This window comes from Gracilinanus agilis, chromosome 4 (genome assembly GCF_016433145.1).
Source record: "Gracilinanus agilis isolate LMUSP501 chromosome 4, AgileGrace, whole genome shotgun sequence".
In the NCBI taxonomy this organism is placed as follows: domain Eukaryota; kingdom Metazoa; phylum Chordata; class Mammalia; order Didelphimorphia; family Didelphidae; genus Gracilinanus; species Gracilinanus agilis.
The window spans coordinates 31,705,307-31,722,567 of NC_058133.1; the positions used below are offsets into that span (position 1 = coordinate 31,705,307).

The 17,261-nt window shown below is 39.5% G+C and overlaps 1 protein-coding gene across 1 annotated transcript in view; it reads right to left on the minus strand.

The window, feature by feature from the left end:
• The window catches only part of LOC123245740 (cytochrome P450 4B1), a 137,389-nt gene that overhangs the window by 59,866 nt on the left and 60,262 nt on the right, over window positions 1-17,261 (minus strand). Inside the window, exon 6 of the mRNA XM_044674743.1 lies at window positions 10,130-10,138. Within this exon, the coding sequence (XP_044530678.1) occupies window positions 10,130-10,138 (9 nt within the window). The remainder of the gene's footprint in view (window positions 1-10,129; window positions 10,139-17,261) is intronic.

Consider the following 17,261-nt stretch of genomic DNA (forward strand, 5'->3'; position numbering starts at 1 on the left):
ATCCAGCCAGGAATGAGAAGTGTCTGTGGTAGCCAATGTGCTGTGGGAGAGGTATCACTGAGACTGCGGACTCCCCACCAGAATCCGTTCTGACCATGGCTGACTGAGAGCAAGCTCTCAAAGAAAGGCTAACTTTGGCAGATGCCTGCCGAACATGTGAGTAACACAACTAGGAGAAATCTCTCAAGGGAGTTAACATAACCCTTCTAGTCCATGTATCCCCATCCTCCAAGAATGATGCTACAGGATTTACTTCCATCTCAGCTGCTAAGATCGGGGGACAAGAACACCTACCTACTGCTCTGTGCTTCTGAATCTCAAAGGTTAAAGGGGTGCAAACACTCATGATCAGTACACCTCTTGACTAACCACCTATCCATGATTCCTGCTCAGAAGGGCTCAAAAAGAAACAAACTGGTATGAAGGAAATAAGTATTTCTCTTTAAGGGTTTTTATTTTCATTTTTTTTTGTCCTGTGAAACATACTTCCATGTAGGTCACTGTTTTAAGAGCAAAGTCATGCATAACCAGGACCCCAAAATAAAACCAAAAATACACTGACATGAAAGATGGCTCCAACAGTTCTTTCTCTGGAGGTAGGTAGCAGGGAATGCATATTTCTTAAGCGCCTACAATGCACTAGGCACTGTGCTAAGTGCTTTACAAGTATTTTCTCATTTGATCTTTGCAACAATATAAGAAGATGCTATTAGCCCCACTTTACAGTTGAAGAAACTGAGATGGAAAAAAATTAGGTGATTTTCCCAGAGTTGTACAGCTAGTAAGTGTTGGAGACCTGATTTGAATTCATATTTTCTTAATTCCAGGCTCAGCACTCTATTATCCCACCCAGCACCCTCTGTAGCTCTGCAGTTTCTTTGTTGACTCTTCTTCCATTCAAGACCTTAAAAGTGACCTACACTCACCCCCCACCTTCTGTGACTGACTCTAAGGGTCATTCATTCACTATGTCATTCATTCATTTACTTGATTCATGCATTCAAAATCTATTTACTCAGAAAGAACTCATGCTGATAACAATGACCCACAAGGATCCTGAAAGGGGGGGGGGGAGGGAGACAGCACCTACTGTGTGCTTTTATTTGTTTGCTCATTTTATGAATATTAATTCATTAGATCCTCACAACAACTTTTTGAGCTGGATTCCATCATTATTTCCGATTTTATAGAGGAAACTGAGGCAGAGGTTAAGTGATTTGCCCAGGTTCAAATAGCTACTATATGTTTAAAGTCAGATTTGAACTTAGGTCTTGATTACAGGACAACATTCTATCCACTGTCCCACAAGCTGCTTTGGCCCCCTCGTTGAGTGCCAGCGTGGCAGAGATGTATGATAATTCAAGGTTTACAATTGTCTTTGCAATCATTATATTATTTGATATATAACAACTCTGAGAAGTTATCTACATTATCTGCATCTGACAGACAAGGGGAGGGAAATGGCTGACCAGTGAAAAATCTTGCCTTTTTAGGTGCAGATGGGTGGTTCAGTGGATAGAGAGCCAGACCTGGAGCAGGAGGTCCTGGGTTCAAATCTGCCCTCAGACACTTCCTAGTTGCATGACCCTGAGCAAGTCACTTAACCTCAGTTGCCTGACCATTCAGCCCTGGCCACTCTTCTGCTTTGAAATAGATACTTAGTATTGCATACTAAGTATCTATATTCATTCTAAGAGAGGAAGTAAAAAAAGAAAGAAAAAAGGAAAAAGGAAACAACTTACCCATTTACAAACTACTGGTAAGTCCCTGGAGCAATAATAGAATTTGAAGTCTCTCAGTTCTGAATCCAGACAACTTTCCACTGTCTCACCAGGTATGGTGACTCAGAGGCTTTCAGAAAATATCCTAAGGAATGGACCCCAGTTGGGAGTGATGGGAGGAGGGAAAGAGGGAAAACCAAGTCCCTTCTCCATCCAGAGAGGGTGCTCAGGATGAAGAGGATATCTGTGATGTATGACAAAGCCAAGATAGAATTGTGTTCAATTCTTATTTCACTTATATTTTCTCTACCATGAGGGATAATCTTTGGATTGGAAGGGAAGAAGGGCTAAGAGGGCCTGGAGGGATATAAAGGGACATATTTGTGACAGGGACAAGTCCCTTGGACACTTCTCTTCCCTACTCTAGGCTTGGTTTCCCTACCTAAAAATGAGAAATTCAACAAGATCATTTTTATAGTCACTTCCAGCTCCAAGACTTGAACTTTCTGAGTTATTTGGACTATTAGCATTTCCTTGTGCACTATGTTTCCATGTTGTTTTTTTCTCTACCTTGATTAAAAGAAAGGGGAAAGGGTGCTATTGACTAGCCTTAGTTAATTAGAAAGGAAAGTTAGGAGTTTGGGCCCAGTGCAATACACTGACCCTTCTGGAAATTTTCTGTGAACTTGAGATCCCTTTTGAAGTAAAGGATAAACAGGTCAGAACATTACTCACCCAAGTATGATGTGTGTAAGCAGTCCCTTGCCAGGGGCAGGAGGGAAGCTAACTTGCTTGGCAAGATTTAAAAATTAATTTTGGCATAAGATATGGCCTCTTTTCATTTGAAACCAGAGTGGAGCACAGTCCTCAAGTACTCACAGAGAATCAGATAACTTTATAACCTCAGACCTCAAACAATCTCTTCTCAGGATCAGGACGGAGCTCCAAGGTCTACTCCAACCTTCCTCCTTTCTAGTAGGTGCCCCACAAATACGTTGTATGAGTGAAAGTCAGAGGCTTGGTACCTGCAGTTAAGCAGCATCCATCTAGAAAGCAGATGGTCTCTTGGAGATCCCTGCCAATGGATGGCACAGGAGGATAGAGACAGAGTGCTTCCTTGATGTACATGGTGGTAAATGGTAGTTGACCCATGTTAGAATCCGAATGGATTGCCACCCAAGGAGCACACAGAGACAATGCAATCCAAGCAAAGGGAAGTCTTTATTTCTAGTGCGCACTAGGGGAGCTCAGCAAAGGAGTTCCGGTGGGGGGGCATAGTCAGAGTAAAGATTATATATATTTGGGGTGGTGGGAAACTCAGGGGGTGGCGGGTAAGGTGGCGGGTGTTGACAGACTCAGGGGTGCCCTGTAGTTCTTGAAGTGGAACTTCTGTAGCCTTTGTAGTTAGTGGTTTTTGGCTGTTTCCCCAAGCATGTAGGGTTTTTATGCTACATTTGGGAGCCTAATGAACACCCTATTGTTAGTGACTGTGGATTTCTCTAAGACATCCTGACCTGTTAGTAACTTTGGGTTTCTCGGAGCCATCCTGATTGGGGAGTCCCTAGCTCGTGTTTGCTTGTGGTTGCTCAGTTTCTGTGTCATAACTTTGGGATTCTATACCCAGAAGGTCCCTTAAATCAAGTAGAAAGGAGAGAAGGGAATAAGCATTTCTAAAGTTCCTATTATTATCTTATTTGATCTTCACAACAGCTCTGTGAGATAGATGCTATTATTTTCCCCATTTGACAGCTAAGGGAACTGAGACAAACAAAAGTAAGGTCTGAGGTTGAAAATGAACATAATTCTTCTTGACTCCATGTCCAGTGTTCTGTCCCTTTTATCACCTAGCTGACTGGAAGCATTGAGAAACTAAAGCATGGACACTGGTTAGGGGGTTGGAATGAGGATTTGGGCCAAAGTGGTAAAAAGCAAGATGGTTTGTCATCACCAAAGAATTTATCCCTAGAGATCAACATGGCATCATTGAATGCCTCTGTCCATACCAAGGCTAATTCTCCAAAATAGGCCTCCGTCACAATAGAACCTGTCAGAGCTCAGCCATCTGTGCATTTGTCTTAAATTTCAGATAGCCAATGAGTCAGTTTAAAAAATTAGCCAGAGATTTTACTACAGCCCAAGGGATTCCCCAACAACACTACCAACCAAAGTCACTTTCTGCACTCTTTCTGGGGCTTTCTGTTCCATATAGATTCTCACAGTATCCCCTTTTCTGGCTCTGAGCATCTCCTCTGCTTCTTGTTAGAAGGTAGGTTCTTCTTTGTCTTGAGTCCTCCTTGGGACAAAGAAACTGACTTTTAAAGGTCACTCAGAGCCATAGTTGCCAGGATCCATCAAACCCACCTTGTATGATACCTTCACAGGTAGGACCTCAAAGGCTACAAAACAGCCTCAGGAAGGATGGAAATACCCACTCGGACTCCCCTTTGTGACTCCTCTCTTACTAATACTCCTTATTATTTGAATTATTGTGATCAATATCCCTACTCGTCCCCAGGGAAATACAGAAGAATAGTAAAGGCTGTTGTTACTAGAGCCTTTACAGGCCCTCTACACTACAGACTCCCAGGAAAGTACCATCTTTACATGTAATAATACAGAAATTCCCCTTAAAAAGTCTCCCCATAACAAACCAGCAATTAGTGAGTTAATGTTAAAGATTTTAAATCCCCAACAAAACTGTACCTAGATTTTCCATTCCCATGCACGGATACTTATATAATGGGAAAGCATCTCTACTCCATGCCCCAAACAATTTCATCTCATAAAAATCTCCATAAAAAAATGAAGAAAAGCCATTGAGCTTAGCTCAGTTTTGTTTTTAGAAAAAGTGATTGTTAAAGTTGAAATTAACCATTTTTACCTTGTTTTACTCCTGAAAAAACTTTTGCCTCGGAAAAGCTGCATTTTGCCCAAAAGAGAAAACACATGTTTAGGAAGCAAATTCTTGTGGGTTTTGTTGTTGTTTTTTTTTACCCTTAGCAGCTACTTAATCCTGTACTTAGCCTCAGACAAAAGATTCTTAGCCAGCCCTCCACCCAAAATTAAATTAAATCTTGTGGCATACTTAAGGGGACCACACTCTTTAAGTACTTAAAAGGACCACACCCTTATTTGTGAATTCTCACACCTTGACTTTAACCCCTAGCCAAGGGAAAACTTACTCAGCATCATCTACTGACAAAAGCTAGAATTACAAGTAACTTAACAATTAAGTAAACAAAAATGTGGTTGGAGCCATTGAACATCTTAGTAGATAACTTCATCCTCTGGGCTGTCAACTGCATAATTAAATTTGGACAAATGTTAATTTTTTTCTGGTTCATAATCCCACAGAACATATTACAAGGAACATATCTTGCACTATATTTGAGTGTGATTATAATACTTGTAAGTGGAGTTGTTTATCTTTACCTCTCCCAGAGAGACTTGAGAAATACCCTAGAAATACTAGAGAAGCAAGTAAAAAAGTTATCTCAGACTCTCCAAGCACAACACACTTCCTGTCCAACCCAAATAAATGCCCCTTCTAATACAGAACAACCCAGGGAACCACAAGCTCAGCCTAATTATGACTCAAGATTGGACAATATGGAGGAGAATATGGAACAAATGATGGCTTCTATAAAAATCTTTGCAAAGTATTTAAAAAGAATAAAATGAAAAATAAGAAAACTCCAGCATAAGAGATACTTATTTCTCCATACCTCTTCATTATCACAGTCTTTGTCCCACTCTGACTCTGTTCCTCCCACTACTCCACAGGACCCTTCTGCAGTTGCTGCTGCTGACTCAAACCTTCAAACAGGGAACCTAGAGGCAGAAACAGAAAATGATTCAGTCCAAAGCTTATTCCCTCTAAGGGATGTACTAACCTTCAATAAAGATGGGAATTTGGGTGTCTATAAGACACCATATACCCTTCAACCATCAAGATTTAGCTAGATTCAATGAAAATATGCCTACTTTTGTGAACAAACTAATCTTAATTGTGAAAAAATTAGAGAATATATTCCAAACTTATGACCCTAATTGGCAGGATGTTGAAAATATATTAGATGAGTTTCTGACAAACAGTGAAAAAAATAGGATCATCTCTCTGGCCAATCAGAAGAAGGGTAAGGGAGGACTTAAATGATCCCTCCAGAATCCAAAATGGAATTACAATTCTGGCCCAGATTACAACAAATTGTGCAACGGCAGAGAAGCATTATTGCCAGCCATGAAAGCTTGCTCTGATATGCCTAAAAGCTGGCCAAAATCTGAGGAGACCAAACAATATACCAATGAAACCCCCTCCCATTTTATGGACAGGCTCATTGAGATGGGAAATATATATATATATATATATATAGCCTTTTATTTGACTAGAGAATGAAATATTAGACAAGTGCATAGACAATTCATTGAGAATTCTTGCAAAGTAGTCAAAGAGTACTTTAAAACTAACTGCCCAAACTGGGAATCTATGAATCTTGAGGAATTGAGGAGAGTAGCACCTTATGTTTTTAAGGGCCATGCACAAAGATGTGAGGAAAATAGTAACTCAGTAGAGGATTTAAAGGCAGAAGTTAAAATACTAAGAGAAAAACTGAAAAGATGGGGAGAGACCATAGATCCTCTCCAAGAATCTAACTATCAGTCCCTTACCTGCCACTTCTGAGAGAAGAAGGGCCACACAATGATGAACTGTAGGAATTTGTTAAGAGTAATCAGAAATAACACCCAGTCGAATAATAACTATAGAAATGATGATAGGAATAATAATAATAATGATTCCAGGAATCGCAACTTTAGGAGTGATAAATATGCTAGGAATAAAAATCTGGAAGATGATAACTCATACCAAATGACCCTGCAACAGTATATCTTAAGTGAAGCTCACCCCCAAACTACTCAGGGTGCTAATGCCCCTGAGCAGTGAGGGGGACGGGGCACCAAAGAGCCCAAGCATCTTTATGAAGGTGCGATAGGGGGGGAAAGGGCCTTGGAATCAAAAAGGGAAACCTTTGATTTTCCAGACCCTGATGCTTTGATGACTATTATCCCCATACATTCCCCCCCAAATAGTAAGGAACCTCACCTAACCCTAAAAGTGGGAAATTCATATTATAATTCTCTTTTAGCTACAAAAGCATCGAGATCAGTACTGGTGAGCAAACCAGATGAAAATTGTAATTCTATTGGCTCTCTAAACATAGTAGGGGTATCAGGAACACTCAAAAGGTCTCAAAACTTTCTCCTCGCATGGTAAGCATAGGACCCCTAACTTTGGAACATTCCTTTCTTTTAATGCCTGGATCCCCCAAAAATTTGCTGGGAAGGGATCTACTATGTAAACTTAAAGCCACAATAATTTGCAGTCCAGACAGCTCTATGCCATTAGAATTTCCAGAGGACTCTTTAAATTTGCTCCCTGTACTTCTCTCAGAGAGTCAGGAAGTAAAAGAGCCTCCCACCTTTGAAATCTCAGACGATATCCCTAAGTCTCTCTGGGCCATATCTTCTTCTGATGTAGGCCTACTTAAATCAGCTGTTCCTGTTCAGATTAGAACAAGAGGAGGGCCAGCCCCCTCCATTCCTCAGTACCCCTTATCAAAAGAAGCTATTGAGGGAATCACCCCAATAATAAATTCATTAATTGAGCAAGGAATAATAACTCCATGCAATTCAGACTATAATACACCTATTTTACCTGTTTAAAAGCCCAAAATGGGACCAGATGGAAAAGCCCAATATCAAATTGTTCGAGATTTAAGGGCTGTAAATAAGCATATCATAAAGAGACATCCTGTGGTTTCAAACTCAAAAACAATTATTTCCTCTATTCCAAGTACAGCCACTTACTTTACCGTAGTGGACCTGTGTTCAGCCTTTTTCTCGATTTCTATTCATGAGGATTCCAGACATGTATTTGCCTTTACCTGGAAAAATTCTTAGGAGATGTGGATTCATTTGCCCCAAGGGTACTCGGAAAGTCCCAGCCTTTTTGCACAGATTTTGAGCTAAGACACAGGTAATATCACATTGAAAAAAGCAAGTTAATTAAATATGTGGATAATTTGCTCTTGGCTTCCCCAGATGCCAAAACATGTCAAGGAGATAGTAAACATCTTTTAGAATTGCATAAAAGAGGCCATAAGATCTCAAAGGAAAAGGTTCAGTGGTGTCTCCCCAAAGTGGAATATTTAGGGTTCATTTTAACTGCTGGTGCCTGTTATATTTCTCCTAAGCACATTGAAAATATTCAAAAATTGAGCGATCCTACCACTAAAAAACACTTAAGAGCAATCTTAGGAGCAACATGTTTTTGTAGACAATGGATCCCTTGCTATGGGGAAATGACTAAACCCCTTATAGCACTAACAAAAAATTCAGTCCCTGAACTGAACCAGAACACTAGTTAGCTCTGTCAAATCTAAAACAAGCTATCCAGTCTGCCCCTGCTCTAGGCATCCCAGATTATAACAAACCATTTACTTTATATGTACATGAGCGTAGAGGGGTAGCTTCAGGTGTTTTAACTCAAACTTTGGGACCTTATCAGTGTCCAATTGCTTATTATTCAGCCCAGCTGGACCCAGTAGCTGCAGGAGCACCACCATGTCTTAGAGGCATAGCTGCCACGGCTCTGTTAGTGACAAAAACTGTTGATCTAGTATTGGGATGCCCATTAACAATTATGTGCCCACATGAAGTAGAAGCATTACTGCTAAGACATAGAACACAGGCATTTTCTGATCAGAGAATTACAAGGTATGAAATAACCTTACTAAATGATGAGAATATTACTTTAAAACTTTGTACAACTCTTAATCCTGCCACCTTGCTTCCTGATTTATCAGTCTCAGGAGAACCATTACACAATTGTGAAACACTAGTGTCCTTGGCTGAAAAGCCTCGAGATAATCTCCTAGACACTCCTTTAGACAATCCAGATATAGTCTTATTTATTGATGGTTCTTCTTTTATGAGGGATGGCATATGCTACACTGGAACTGCTGTAGTCACAGAATTTGACACTGTATAGTCAGCTTCACTGCCCTCAAATCTAAGTGCTCAAGGCACAGAACTCATAGCCCTAAAACATGCAAGTATAATTGCCAAAGATAAAAAGGCAACAATTTATACACATTCCAGATATGCTTTTGGAATTTGCCATTCAATGGGTATGTTATGGCTTCAGAGAGGATTTTTAACCTCAGCTGGAAAATCTATAGCTAATGCAAAAATTATTAATGAAGTTCTTTCTGCTCTCCAGCTACCCAAAGCCCTAGCTGTAGTTCATTGCTCTGCCCATACAGGTGGCACTGACCCTGTCTCTAGGGGAAATGACCAGGCAGATATTGCTGCAAAAATAGCAGCCATAAAAGGGCCTGAATTGATTTTAACATTGACAACCTCTGATGACTTAAATTTATTGCTTTCCTATAATGAGAAGGAAGTGAAAAAATAGAAGCAGAACTTTAAAGCTAAACAAATGAATGGAGTATGGGTGTCCTCTGAAGGAAAACCCCTGCTCCCTAGAAACTTTTATCAACAAATTTGCCAATCCAGTCATAAAAATGGTAATTTTGGTACCCAGGGCATCATGGACTCTGTTAAAAGGGTTCTGTTAAAAGATAGCTCCTGGCATAACCACTATAGCCTCTAAAGTGTGTGCAGCTTGCCCTACCTTCCAACCATATAACCAACATGCCTTTCATGGCAAAGCTTATGGTGGGCATCCTCTGGTTGAAACAACTTTTGAGAACCTGCAAATTGATTACATAACAATGCCAAAGGCTGGTTTAGTCATAGTGGATCAACTGTCTAGATGGCTGGAAGCATTTCCTACTGCCTGAGCCACAGGGGATTTTGTTGCCAAGGTGCTTTTAAAAGAAATCATTCCTCATTTTGGCCTGCCAGCATGTATTGACTTGGACAGGAGAAGTCACTTTACCGATTCAGTTTTATCTGAAATATATTCCTGTCTGGGGATAACTCCCAAATTCCATGTGCCATATCACCCCCAGAGCTCAGGCCAAGTTGAAAGGATGAACAGAGAACTTAAAACTATGATTGGCAATTATGCACTGAGACACATTTGAAATGGCCTGAAATTCTCCCTCTAGCTCTATTTTATCTTAGAAGCAGGCCCATGGGAGATCTACATATCTTACCATATGAGATGCTTTTTGGATATCCCTCTCTGCAGGCTAAGCCTTTTTCTCCTATATACATTACTATTAGGAGGAGATACTTCTATTGCTTCCTATATACAGGAATTGCAGCATAAACTGCGTAAACTCCATGAATCTGGAACTGCAGTACAAGCAGGACCCCTAGATTTTTCACTTCATGACCTGAACCCAGGAGACAAGGTGTATATAAAGAATTTCCAGTGCAACTCAGCCTTCCTGGGAAGGTCCATTTCAAATATTGTTAACCACTCCAACAGCTATAAAAATTGGAGAAAAAGACTCTTGGATTCATTGCTCACATGTAAAGAGAGCACCTTCTATTAAAACGATTGACTGTATCCTATTATAAACATTGGAGATAATAGTCCATAGAAAAGTGGACACCATTTTTGGGAACACATTGAATTCCTAAATTTTTATTTTGCTATTGCCTTTTACTTTTCTAATAGAATATTTGATTTTTTAAAATTCCTTGTACTTAAAGTACATATAATCAATATTAATTTTTGATTCTGCAGTAATATGTTTAAAATATATTTGCTATAATATTAATGCATACCCCCAAAAGCCCTAGACTATGGTAACCTGTCATTTATTATTAAATATTACAAGGCTGTGATTAATGATTCTGTCTGATGCCAGAAGGGAACAACAGAGCCAACATACAGTGCAAGAATTACAAGGTCATGGAGACCAACCAGTCCCATTGGGACTGATGAGATACTGCACAGTGCCATGGAGTACAAGGTCAAAAAAGGCCATACTAATCCAACTAGAATTGTTGAACTTTTATGCCAATACTAAAGGACTTGAACTTAGTGTAAGACTTGAAGTTGCGATGCTTAACATATGTTAAGTCATAGGACTCTTCGTACTACACTACTGGTCGAGTACCAAAGGTTGGCCATCATCATTGTGGCTCCCCTATCCCTGAGAATGAAGCAAAATCAGATCAGGAAATGACATTTCCTTTTTACATAAAAATCTAGTCCTCTTTTCTTTTATGATATGCCAACTTGCTGTAGTCTTGGCTGCCAATGGGTAAGTGCAATATTACTATATTTTGTTTTAAAGATTTATGGTACAGAATTTACTTTAATTGGACCCTAATACAGGGGCCTATTATGAATTTATAAGAATAAATTTCATTTAAATTTTTTACTTAAAATTTTACTTACATAGATTTTTGACATTTTGATTCTTATTTTGAATTTTTATCTCTCCCAAAATTTAATTTTCTTATGGTTTTGGTTTTTCTTTTGATAATTGACTCATACAGCCCATAACTCAATGATGTATTCTGAGCTGATCTGGGTGATTCCTTTTCAAACACCCTCTTCAGGGTGGATTGTAGTTTTATAAAAATCCAAACCTCAAAATATTGTTCAAGAAAATTTTGACTATTTGCCTGCAGAAACCTACACTGAATCAAGATGATCCAGAAAAGATGCCTGCAGAAATCTACACTAAATCAAGACAATCCAAAATGAACTTTGGGGTACAAATAATTGAACTTGAGGGGATTGAACACAATTATTTGAATTGTAAACTCTTATGCCAAAGGGGATTGCCCCCTAACTGGTTTTTTGTCAGTGTGCCTTGCAAAACATTCATTTTGCTCTCTCTTTTTCTATCTCTTCTACTTACCTCTTATCTCTAACTATTGTAGTTAGAACTTTAGGAGTACAAGATGATTTTGTTAAATGATCAGTTGGGGAGACTAGTCTCCCAAATGATCACAGGAGGGGATTGTGATAATTAGATTAAGTCTACACTGCCCATATTTAGATTTAATCACCAAAGGTGAGAGTACCTCCAAACTTGGGAGGTCCTAACCCACGTGTGCTAGAGTGAGTGACAAATCAGAATCAACTGACCTGCCCCCTAGGTGGTCTATGAGAATCATCTATTGTGATTGGACACGCAGGCTAGGGGAAGGCACTGGAAAGTGACCCCTTTAAAAAGAGGGAGTTGAGTGAGTGAGGGGCTTCTGGTTTTGTGAAGGCAACCTGAGGGAGCTTTGCTGGTTCGTGACCGAGACTATTCCACGTGGTGAGTTTACTTATTTTTTTTTTAATTTTAAACCCTTAACCTCTGTGTATTGACTTATAGGTGGAAGATTGGTAAGGGTAGGCAATGGGGGTCAAGTGACTTGCCCAGGGTCACACAGCTGGGAAGTGTCTGAGGCCGGGTTTGAACCTAGGACCTCCTGTCTCTAGGCCTGGCTCTCAATCCACTGAGCTACCCAGCTGCCCCCCGTGGTGAGTTTAAAGACTGAATCTTCCTGAACTTCTAATAAGAACCTTCTTTTATAGACTCTGTGAATGAAGTTTGCTCCATTCACCTCCAGGCCTCAGGCTCTTTAACCCTTGGCTGAGGGTTAAGATCTACCTGGATTAATTAGTAGAGTAGGTTCTTATTTCCTTACTTCCTCTCTCTCTTCTCATGTAAATAAACTTCCATAAAAGTCAATTTTGATTTGAGATTACTCTTAATTGAGGTTTGATAATAGTTCAATCCTCTGGTGACCATCTTTTAATATATTGAACCCATAAAACCCCTTTTTACCCTTACAATATAAAGGGATATATTTAAAAATATTATGGTATTAAAAGATTTATTGGTAGCCATTAGAAAATTGAAGCCACATGCCATGTTAAGAGTCAGTTTAAAAGATGCGCCCTGTTACCTTCTTTCCCCATCCTAGCTCCGCTCCAAATCACCAAAGAGAGCCAGGGAGGGGTTACAGCCAACTATAAAACAATAACGTGACCACATAAACATGGGGGTACAGGAGAGATTAAAGGGGATTTGGGGAAAACTAAGGACTTATGGGGGATGAAGTCTGAGGTTCAAAACCTCCATTTATACATAGTGCAGATCTGGACCCTTGGACTTTTCACTACCTGATTTTCACTCTGTATATAAGATCCACATCAAGAATTTCCAGTGGAACCAAAACTGCCTAGGGAGGGACTTTACCATTATTGCTGACCAGTCCACTTGCAATCAAAATTGGAGAAAAAGACCATTGGATACAATGTGCAACATAAAGCCTGTTTCTTACTGTTTCACACGAGAACAATATATCCGAAAATCTTTTTTGCTTTGCTTTATCTTAATAGCAGGGTCAACAAGAAAAACTTCCTTGAGAGCAAGGTGCTAAGTGGGAATGATCCCTCCTTTCCTATCCATGTTTAAACAGATCTTTGATAGTCTTCTCTGAAGAAACAAGACAAAGATTGCTATAGAGAAGATGAGTGGGTAGACTAGAAATCCTTAAAAGTCTCTCATAGCTCTTGACTTTCCAGGCTTCAAAACTATGTTTCTGCTCCTCTATTATCCTGGAATTTTACTCAACATGTAGGACTTCACCCTGGAATGTCCAACTTTCCCTGTGGCCTTTTCACTATGGAATATCCCTCCATCGAGCTTGCCCTCCTCTCCCAATAGTCAGTTCTTCTGGTGCCTCCATTTTGTGAAAGGGCCTTGGCTGCCCCATCTTCATTCCCCTCCTAGCCCTCTGTTCCTCATTTTCCAGACTAAAATCATGTTCCCATGCCAGGAACCCTCACCTCCACCCTTCCCCCTTCCTCGGTTCTGCAGTTTCCTTTTGTGGCTTCTCTTTCCCCACTAAAATGTAAATTCTAGAAGGCAGGAACTGTCTTTGTTTTTGCTTATATTTACATCTCCATTACTTAATACAGTACCTGGCATGTAGTACATGATTGATAAATAAATACCTTCCTTCCTTCCTTTTTTTCCTTCTTTTTCCCCTTCCTGTAGGTTCTTATATTGCCTGAGGGTAAGAATAGTGACCCAGAGCCCTGACCTCAGCAACAAAAAGGAGGTCTGCGAATTATATGGGGGAAATATTTGATGGAAAATATGGGACATGCTCATTTTCAGAAGGTGCTGCCTTACTTTTTGGTGGGCAAGAGACTCCTTATGCCAGAACTGGAGATCATAAGTGTCTTCTCCCTGTTCTATCCTCTGGGTTGCACACACATATTTATGAATATGTGGGAGAGCCTGACCAGGTGCATGTGCCTGCTTAGGTTTGTATGGATGTACACATTTCTGAATGCTTTGGATGAGGAAGATTCTACAAAAAGCTGGACCTCCTCAATTCCCCAACTTCCCAGTGTTATCTCTGGGTGCCTCAGAATGTGTCTATTTAGGTGGGAGGGTTGATAATGATGGTGAATTCCTTGTGATTTATCTTTTTAGACCCTTATTTTCTGTCTTATGAACAACTCTAAGACAGAAAAGTAGCAAGGGCTAGGCAATTGGGATTAAGTGATTTGCCCAAGGTCATAGAGCTTAGATATGTCTGAGGTTAGATTTGAACCCAGGTCCTCCCAATTCCAGGCCTGGATCTCTGTCTGTTGTGCTACCTATCTGCCCTGGATTCTTTGTGTTGACTTAGCTTCTAGTCTTTTATAGAGCACGTGTGTGAATGAATAGCTTTCTTGATGAGTTGACCCAAGGGGTGGGTGGAAGGAAGGAGGCTGAAGGAGATTGAATAAATGAACAAAAATGGGAGGGATGGGGAAAAAGATGAATGTGTAGAGTCAGAAAAGGAGGATTGGGGGAAATTGTAAGGAAGAGATAAAATAATGGAGTTGAGGGTGTTGAGGAAGTGATTGTAATACACAGAGAAAGAGGATAAAGGAAATGAACAGTTTGATATGGTGAGATGAAAGGGAGGGGAAGGAAGGGAGAAAAATATGGGAATCTATATGTGGGGAGAGAGAGAGAGAGACAGAGAGACAGAGAAAGAGACAGAGACAGAGACAGAGACAGACAGACAGACAGACAGACAGACAGACAGACAGATGGACAGACAGACAGAGAATCTCCTGGACAGACAGAGTATTGGATCTGAAATTAGAGGACCTGGTCTTGAATCCTAACTCTGCCACCTACTACTTAAGTGAACATGGGCAAGTCATTTCCTCTTTGGTTTCAAATGGAAGTGGTGATGTCTAAGATCTGTTTCCACTCTGCTTCTAGTATATTAGTTCTCTCAAGGATTCCTTCCTGTTCTTGGACACTCTGGATGCCTAGGGTGTAGGATACGTTGAGATCACCAAGACAGACCTGCCCAAGTAAGCAATTCTGACGAGTCCTTTGTGCAGCCTGACAGGTTCTGTGACCCTCAAGCAGAGCCATCAGATGACTTCATTGTGATAGAGTTCAGTTTGCACTCAATAAATCAGCAGGTGTTCACCAAATTTACTTACAGTTTCCTTCTTTATATTCAAGTCTTTCACCCATTCTGAATTTATCTTGGTGTAGGGTGTGAGATGTTGATCTAAACCTAATCTCTCCCATATTGTTTTCCAGTTTTCCCAGCAGTTTTTGTCAAATAGTGGATTTTTGTCCCAAAAGTTGGGCTCTTTGGGTTTATCATACACTGTTTTACTGACGTCACTTACCCCTAGTCTATTCCACTGATCCTCCCTTCTATCTCTTAGCTAGTACCATATTGTTTTGATGACTGCTGCTTTATAGTATAGCTTAATATCTGGTACTGCTAAGCCACCTTCCTTCACGTTGTTTTTTTTTTCATTATTTCCCTTGGTATTCTTGATCTTTCATTCTTCCAAATAAACTTTGTTATAGTTTTTTCTAATGCAGTAAAAAAGTTTTTTGGTAGTTTGATAGATATGGCACTAAATAAGTAAATTAATTTGGGTAGAATGGTCATTTTTATTATGTTAGCTCGTCCTACCAATGAGCAATCAATGGCTTTCCAATTGTTTAGATCTAGTTTTACTTGTTTGGAAAGTGTTTTGTAGTTGTGTTCGTATAATTCCTGTGTTTGTTTTGGTAGATAGATTCCTAAGTATTTTATATTGTCTAGGGTGATTTTAAATGGTGTTTTCTTTCTACCTCTTGCTACTGTGATGTGTTGTAAATATATAGAAATGCTGATGATTTATGTGCATTTATTTTGTATCCTGCAACTTTGCTAAGGTTGTTGATTATTTCTACTAGCTTTTTAGTTGATTCTCTAGGATTTTTTAAGTAGGCCATCATATCATCTGCAAAGAGTGATAGCTTAGTCTCCTCATTGCCTATTTTAATACCTTCAATTTCTTTTTCTTCTCTATTGCTACTGCTAGTGTTTCTAGTACAATGTTAAATAATAGAAGTGATAATGGGCATCTTTGTTTCACACCTGATCTTATTGGAAAGGCTTCTAATTTATCTCCATTGCATATTATGCTTGTTGATGGTTTAAGATATATACTATTTATTAGGTGAACACAGAATAATATACTTGCCAGATCTCTGGGAAAGGAAAGATTTTAAAACCAAGCAAGAGTTAGAGAAAATTACAAAATGTAAAATAAATAATTTTGATTATATTAAATTAAAAAGGTTTTGTACAAACAAAAACAATGCAAACAAAATCAGAAGGGAAACAACAAACTGGGAAAAAATCTTTATAACAAAAAATTCTGACAGAGGTCTCATTACTCAAATATACAAGGAGCTAAATCAATTGTATAAAAAATCAAGCCATTCCCCAATTGATAAATGGGCAAGGGACACGAATAGGCAATTTTCAGATAAAGAAATCAAAAGTATCAATAAGCACATGAGAAAGTGTTCTAAATCTCTAATAATTAGAAAAATACAAATGAAAACAACTCTGAGGTACCACCTCACACCTAGCAGATTGGCTAAAATGATAGCAGGGAAAAGTAATGAATGTTGGAGGGTCTGTGGCAATTTGGAACTATGCCCAAAGAGTGATAAAATAATGCCTGCCCTTTGATCCAGCCATACCATTGCTGGGATTGTACCCCAAAGAGATCATAGATAAACAGACTTGCACAAAAATATTTATAGCTGTGCTCTTTGTGGTGGCAAAAAAACCTGGAAAGCAAAGGTATGCCCTTCAATTGGGGAATGGCTGAACAAATTGTGGTATATGTTGGTGATGGAATACTATTGTGCTCAAAGGAATAATAAACTGGAGGAATTCCATGTGAACTGGAAATACCTCCAGGAATTGATGCAGAGTGAAAGGAGCAGAGCCAGAAGAACACTGTACACAGAGACTGATACGCTGTGGTAAAATCGAATGTAATGGACTGCTGTACTAACAGCAATGCAATGACCCAAGACAATTCTGAGGGATATATGGAAAAGAATACTACCCACATTCAGAGGAAGAACTACAGGAGTGGAAACACAGAAGAAAAACAACTGCTTGAACACTTGGTTTGATGAGGACATGATTGGGGATATAGACCTGAAAAGACCACACCAATGTAACTGTCAATAATATGTAAATAAGTCTTGACTGACCACACATGTTAAA